The following is a 7,640-nucleotide window of genomic DNA, read 5'->3' as shown; positions in this document are numbered from 1 at the left end:
AGGAGCCTTAAGATTAGAGATATTTTATTAATATTATAATAAGCTAAGGGTAAGATATATAAGTACCTAAAAGACCTTAGACTTAATAAAAAGGAAATTCTATTAGCTAGGCATAGTAAATAATATCTATAAATATATTAAGAATTACTTAATATACTAAGGTATTTATATATTAAGGTATAAGCTATATAATAAACTCTAATTATTATTATTCTTATTATATTTATTTTAAGAGATTAGCCTAGATTTTATAATTAATTTATTAGAAAATATATATAATAATAATAAAAGCTATAATATTATATTAATTATTATATATTATATAATAAAATATATAATATTTATTTTAATTATAAAGAAGCTTAAGGCTATAGGCTTAGTAGTATTACTATATAAATATATAAAAAGCTATTTTAATATACCTAAAGTTATTATAAGTAATAAAAATAAACTTATTATTAATAAATTCTAAGTAAATTTAATAAAAAAAAAGGTAATATTTTATTAATTATTAATTACTTATTACTTATAGATAAATAAATAAATAAAATAAATATATTAAACCCTAGAGAAATACCTAAGAATATATATAAGAAATAAGCCTACTTATTAAGTAATATAACTCTTAGAGGCTACTTTTATATATAATAATAACTAATATTTAATAATTAGGATCTCTTTTAATAAGGTATTATATAGGTATTACCTAAGATATATTAAGTATATCCCCTTAGAGGTAAAGATAAATATCTAGGGTATTATTAAGCGCTTAGAGATATTTAGCTAAGTATATAAGCTAATAAGGGACTATTAGTATTATACTTTAAAATCTTAATCTAAATATTATAATATAAGGTATAAGCTATAAGTATATTATTAGGAATAATATATTAAAATATTTATAAAGAATTAGAAGTTTAAATATCTTAAATTAGTCCTAAGATTTATTAAAATAAAAATCTTTATAAGCTATAATAAATAAGCTTATATTATAGAGCTATTAGAAATCTATTAATATATATATAATATATTTTATATATTACTCCTTAAACTATAAAATAAATAACTAAATAATAATATAATATTAAAAGCTTTATTAGAGCTTAAGGCTAAGCTTAATAAATAAAAAGTAAAAAAAGTAATAAATTATAAGCTTATTAATAAAATATTATTTTATTTTATTAAATAAAAAAGCTAGCTAATAAAATATAATACTTAAGAGCTTAATTATTACTTAGAAAATATAAAAGTAATAATTAAGAAGTATTATAAGGTTATAAAGAGAAATTATAAAAAAAAAAAGATAATAATTAATTAATATTTAGCTAAAATATTTATAGAAAAATAAGAATATTAATTATAAAAAAGACTTAAATAAGAAAAATAAATAATAAAAATTATAACTTAATAAAATTATAAGAAAATAATTATTATTAAGCTATTATTAAGTATAAGCTAAAAATTATAAAATATAAATTATAACAAATAAAAATTATAACTATAAATAATTACTTAAGGGTTAAAAGGATTAATATTAGACTTATTATTATTAATAGGCCTAGGGTTTATTAGGCCCTTACCCTTAGCCTTAGCCTTACTATAAGTAGAAATATAAATAATATAAGCTCTTTTAGAAATAAGGGGAATAAATAATAAATTACTACTAAAGCTATTATTATTATTATTATTATTATTATTATTATTAATAAGGTATTTTATATTATAAGAAATAAAAAAAGTATTAATATATATTATAATATAAGTAATAGCAAGAGTATTAGCTAAAATACTAGTAAAGATATATATAATAAGTAGCTAAGCTAGATTATAATAAAAGAAATAAGCTCTCCCTTTATTAAGGATAGCTATAGTCTTAGCGGATTAAAGGTAAATTAATATATAATAAAGGAAATAAGGCTTAATATTATTATAGGCATAAGTAGGCTAAGTAGCATTAATAAGACTATAGATCTTAGTCTTATTAGTATAGACTTAGGCCTATATACTAAGTTAGCGGGGAATATAAGGTAAGAAAAAGAGAGATTTATACTTATAAGGATATAAATAGATTAGAGCTTATAAGTAAAAGTAAGCTTAGTAAGCTAATAATTAACTATTATCTAATTATTAATATTTTTAGCTAGGTTAAGATATTAATCCTTAATAGTATTTTAGATAATATTATAGTTATTAAGGGCTATAATATAGCGCTAAATAGTAATATAAGAGGTTATTAAGAATCTAGGCTAGAGGTTAATAATATAAAGCTAATAAATTAGCTAAGAGAACTTATAATATTATATCTCTAGGTATAATAATTATAATAAATATAAATAATATTATTAATATTAGTAATATATACTAAATAAATATCTTTATAGATATAAATAAAATAGCTAAAATATAAGTAATTATTAGCTTATTAATAAATAAAATTAATATTATTATTAAATATATAATAAGGCCTAAGGATATAAGTAATAATATTAAGAGTAAATATTATAAAAAGAAAGCTAATATATTATTAAGAGAAAATAAAATATATAAAAAAACCTTAATTAAAAAATAAGATATTATTATAATAAAAAAAATTAAAATAAAATATATTAAGTAATAAATATTATTTATTTAATAAGTATTAATAAGCTAAAATAAGAATAAGGCTTTAATAAAACTAATAATATTAAAAGATTAATAAAATATTTTAATTATTTATATTATAATAAAGGGGAAATAAAAATTAATCTTAAATATTTAAGGTAATATAATAAAGAGCTTTTATTAAGGCTTTATTTATAGACTAAGGAACTTAAAGGAGTTATTTAAAGCTTTTTTATTTACTTAAAGATCTTAGGGACTAAGATCTCTAGAGAGGAGGTAATTATAAGGATATAAGGTAGCTATTAAATCCGCTAACTAATCGAGGTAACCCCGGCTAGTTATTATATATATAGAGACCTCCTAAAAGCTCTATAGCTAAGCTACTATAAAAGGCTCGGTAAGTTAAAGTCTTATATATAATAAAGACCTACCTTTAATCTATAATTTTACCTTAATCTAGGTTTTAAGGCTTACTATCTTATAATTAGTCTTTTAAAATTTATAAAAAAATATTAATATAAATAAAATAAGGTTATTTATATTAGGGTTCTTAAATATAAATAATGTATAAATCTTATTAATAAGGAAATATAGTCTTAACTTACTATAGAGACTTATAAACCTAGTTAGAATAATATAAGATAGTAGGCCTTAATAGCTAGATTAGGGTAAAATTATAAATAAAAGGTAGGTTCTTATTAGGTATAAGACTTTAATTTACTAAGCTTTTTATAATAACTTAATTATAAAACTTTTCAGAAGTCCCTATATATATAATATCTAGCTAGGGTTATCCTAATTAGTTAGTAGCTTTAATAGCTGCCCTATATCCTTATATAAAGCTATTCTAGCTTTTTTTTTTTATATCCCTTATTAAAAAATATGTTATCTATATTAAAATCTAGGTCTTATAGCTTAAAATAAATAATTAGATTAATAACTAAAATAAAGTAAATATTAAAACTCTATAAATAAAAAGGTTTAATAGCTTTAGAAGTAATAATAATAATTATAGTGCTTATTTATATAGGAGTATATAAGGAAAAGAGTATATAAAGTTATTAAGAGAGCCCTAAGCCTGGTGCTTAACGCGCTAAGTATTTATTTATTAAGTTTATTTTATATATTAACTTTTAACTTATCTATAGGCACCTTGGCCCCTTTAACCATACCTAAGTTAACGAGACTGCACCACTTCCGAGGGTATTCTAAGGCGTCGAAGAGTAGTCTGAGCACATATAAGCCGTATCCATGTAGCTATTCTAGGCTTTTATGACCAACTAAAGCTAGGCGAGCTATAGCTCTTCGACGTCCCATAGTGCCCTAACACCATAAGGATCATACTTAACGACGGGTCCGTTAAAGAAAAGACCTAGGCGTAGCCCAGTCCTGGCGAGGGTAGTGGGTAGTTTAATGGATTCTTGACTTTTATGAACCCGGAGGGTATGGGCCAGGGAATATTCTGTGAGGCTGATGAGGCGGCGTTTGCTATTATTGAAGGGAGGGACGAGGGAAGGCAGATGGATTTATGTGAGACTATTGCTATGATAGATATCATAGATGAGGTGCGTCATTAGGGTGGTTAGGTCTACCCGGAGAAGATTAAGACGATAGAGTACCCTATGTCTATCGGGCGATGAGAGCTAGGCGTAGAGTTACTGGGGTTCTGGCTATAGAACTGCCTCCGTAGAAGAATATCTAGATTCGTAACCATGCATCATTATGCGAGAAGGTCCTAAAGAGGAGAAGTATATAACTCATTAACAAGTTATAGTATCCAACTCTATCCGTCCACGCCAGTTTCTAGCACATAGCCGTCTACTCTTATATAGTGAGATGGTAATCAAACCACGAATGGGCAAGGAGGGATCGAGAAGCAAAGATCGACCCGCCCGCGAGACATAGGATCCCAATGTAGAGACCAGCAAGTGCCATGCCACCTACTGACTGCAACGTCTGGCCTCCAATTGTGTGGGGCCAGCTAACATACTTTATGCTTCATACCGTAGTATGAGCGAAGTCTCTCGTATGATGGCTTGGGTCACGCCTGGCAGAGGTGGCGGCGGCGGTTCGGCAGTTGCTCTTGGCTCTTCGACTCGGAGGAAGCGTTGAATGTATGTCTTGAACGGGGGTTCCTAGTCCTAACTCCAAGATATAGCCTCGTTTTTACAAGTCACTTGAAAATTGTCCATTCTATTGTCATCGGGACTTCTGATTGCGCCTCGTACGGTGTTTCGGTACCCATTCAGGAGTTCTTGTGGCTGTCCGTGGGGGGTCAGAGACGCCTGTATTTGAGGACCCCGGCAGTGCGACGTTGGTTTTCTTGGAGAACCTGAGGCGCAAGATCCCATCGCTCCCTCGGCCCAACTGAACTCTCACAAGAGTGATCCGGATATGGGTCGATGCTAGGCGCAGAGGCTTGGGTGGTGTCCGCCGTTGATTTCTGAGTGGGGAATGGACGAGGAGTATACAAAGAGGGAGGGAGGTGCTTGAATCTCTCGCCCAGACATAAATGCGTTCGTGATGGGCTATAACAATGAGAATAACTAGATGAGTGTATGATGTATCACGAATCTCTCTTCTCAATTCTCGAATTGTACTATTCTCACCAGATCAAATATACCTCTAAGCCTTCTACTTCCTCCCGAAATTCCGAACCTGCAAAGGATGCGCCTCCGTATTAAACACAAACCTCATCCCCTTCCCATCAACATGCACCTCCTCCCCGTCATCGCCCAAGAAGGTCAAATACAAGTACTTCAAGGTCTCGGCTAACCAAAAACTCTCCATCTTAGTCGTATACCCCCTAGTCGCATTCATAACATCCCTCAATCCCGCAAACCCGCCCTCTACTCGACAGCTCTCATTCAACGCCAGAAACGCATCCCACGCACGGTCCTGCCACTTTGTGTCCCGCGTCGCGCGGTAGGCGTAGTACACGCTTTCCAATGTCTCGGGACGGAGGATGTACACGCTTGAAGTGGGCCAGAATCCGGATTTTAAGTAGAAGGCTTCGTACTGGGCGGGTACTTGCGAGGAGGACGCCGCAGCGTCGATCCAGCGAAAGGCTTCGGGGCCGATGCCGGTGGGTGTTGAGGCGTAAGTATGGTAACACGACTCTGCCAGCTTTAGGCCAAAGTCTGTGTACCTTTTGTTCTCGAGAACCAGACCGCCGAGGATGAAGTTGGCGCCGGAGAAGCAATCAAGGTGGCCAGAGGTGGGGTCCGTTGTTCGGTTGGAGAACTTGGATAGGAAGGTCAAGTCCTCGCGGGTGGAGGGATGAGAGGCGAGATACTTGATGCTTGAGTCCGCGGCAAGTACCCAACGATCCTTGTATTCTTCAAACGCGACGGGATCGTACACGTACATCTTGATCAGGTACTCATAGAAGGAATCAGAGCTCGCGCCCCATCCGCCGCGAGAATCGACAAAATCTCCCGTCTCGAGACTAACCTGGGTACCCACAAGCCCCGGAAACGGCTCACCACTCTCAGGTTTGGGATTCAGCAGGTATTTTTCTGCGTGCTGGGTGAGGTTCGCGTAGGTGCCCTCGCTGAGCAGGTCGCTGAGACGCGTCCACTCAAGGACGAGGGTGCCCGTGCCGGCGATGGAGTTGGTCGTGTAGCCACCCTTGCGGTATGTTGGGTTGAAGACGACGATGCCGTCGGGGACACCGGTCGGGGTTGTGAATGCGACGCTGAGTGACTTTGCGAGAGACTCAGCTTGGTCTAGAAGGATTTTGATGGAAGATGGGTTTGATGAGGCGAGGGATTTATAGGGGCCGTTGAGAAGATCGTAAGCTGGAGGGGAAGGTTAACATGGATGAATACATGGGATGGGAGTGGAAGAGAGAGATACCTGAGATAAGGCCTCCAATGTAGCGGATTGTCGATTCAAAGAGTGAAATCAACTCATTCTCCTTGGCCGTCGTAGTAAAGTCAATTGTCTTAATAAACTCAAGAATCTCATTCACCGTCTCTTTTTCGTGCATGATAATGGCCGTACTCAACGCATCAACAGCCGTGACGCCCCATCCATTGCTATCGTTCATCAGTCATTCTTTAGCATGGATCAATTGAACCATCAGAGTACAGGTCATCCATACCGATCATCTTCATAAGACTTATCCAATGGACGAAGCGAGTCATGGGGCATTGCATACTTGGCATAATTCCTCCACGAGAAATTGAACGCTTCCTTGACAGCTCGTCGTCTCTCCTTGTTGGAGGCGTGCTCAGAGACGAAGTGTTTGGGATCAATTGATTCCGTGGAGAGCGGGGTGGGGGATGGGACAGCTGATAAGGCAGGAATAAAGCTCCCCAGTAAGAGCCAGGAGGCGCAAGAGAGCCGCATCTTGAATGAGGTCTCCCAAACTTGCCTCTGTTGCTGAAGGGCGAAAATTGATGAGGAGGAGGCGATGATATTCCGACGTCCTGGATTAATGGAGAGGCTTTTTAAGGGAGGACCAAGGGGAGAAGCTTTGTTGAAACAGATGTTGAGACCTCCAAACCTTAAATCTTGGGCGTCGGAGTGGAGAGATCAAACGCGCCATAAAATGCGGCTAACGTTAATCAACTTCTATGTCTAATAAGAACTGTCCGCTCTAGTGTTTGACACGAAGACTATTAAATCTCGGAAATAGTAGGTATCTTGTGATTATATTCTTTAGCTATCCAGAGTCCTATACCTCCTTTATTCAGAATTGAAGCTCTTCTATAAGACGCAGTTACGTGGGAGCTTAGAGCCTCACGGCTCCCAAGAGTGGGCTCAAGCTCGCATACCTAGCGTTTCGGCCCAAATTTATCACAGGATGAACTCTGTTATTACGGAAGTAAGAACCTTCAAGATTGCCCCGCTCCCCACAGCGGGTAATGGCGGTTGAAGTTGCCAGCGATCACCCCGTCTACCGCCGGCCGTGCGTTTCGCCCTGGTGTCAATGATTGCCCTGGGTATATGTCTCGTTGGATTTGGGTGTAACCCCCTGGACCATATACCGAGGCTACCAGCACCATACGACCTGGGAGCCGTATCGTCGCTGC

General features: G+C 34.7%; 1 protein-coding gene across 1 annotated transcript; it reads right to left on the bottom strand.

The window, feature by feature from the left end:
• Positions 1-5,235: 5,235 nt before the first annotated feature.
• On the bottom strand, positions 5,236-6,954 carry NCS54_00476100 (Alpha-1,2-Mannosidase; the record flags this gene model as incomplete). Its single annotated transcript, XM_053150287.1, has 3 exons — positions 5,236-6,401; positions 6,460-6,641; positions 6,707-6,954. The coding sequence occupies 3 exons, from the start codon at positions 6,952-6,954 to the stop codon at positions 5,236-5,238; spliced, it is 1,596 nt and encodes a 531-aa protein (XP_053006262.1).
• Between the last annotated feature and the right edge of the window lie 686 nt (positions 6,955-7,640).

Source organism: Fusarium falciforme, chromosome 4, assembly GCF_026873545.1.
Source record: "Fusarium falciforme chromosome 4, complete sequence".
In the NCBI taxonomy this organism is placed as follows: Eukaryota; Fungi; Ascomycota; class Sordariomycetes; order Hypocreales; family Nectriaceae; genus Fusarium; species Fusarium falciforme.
Note: the sequence above shows the minus strand (reverse complement) of the source record. Positions and strands in the feature narration are given on the sequence as shown.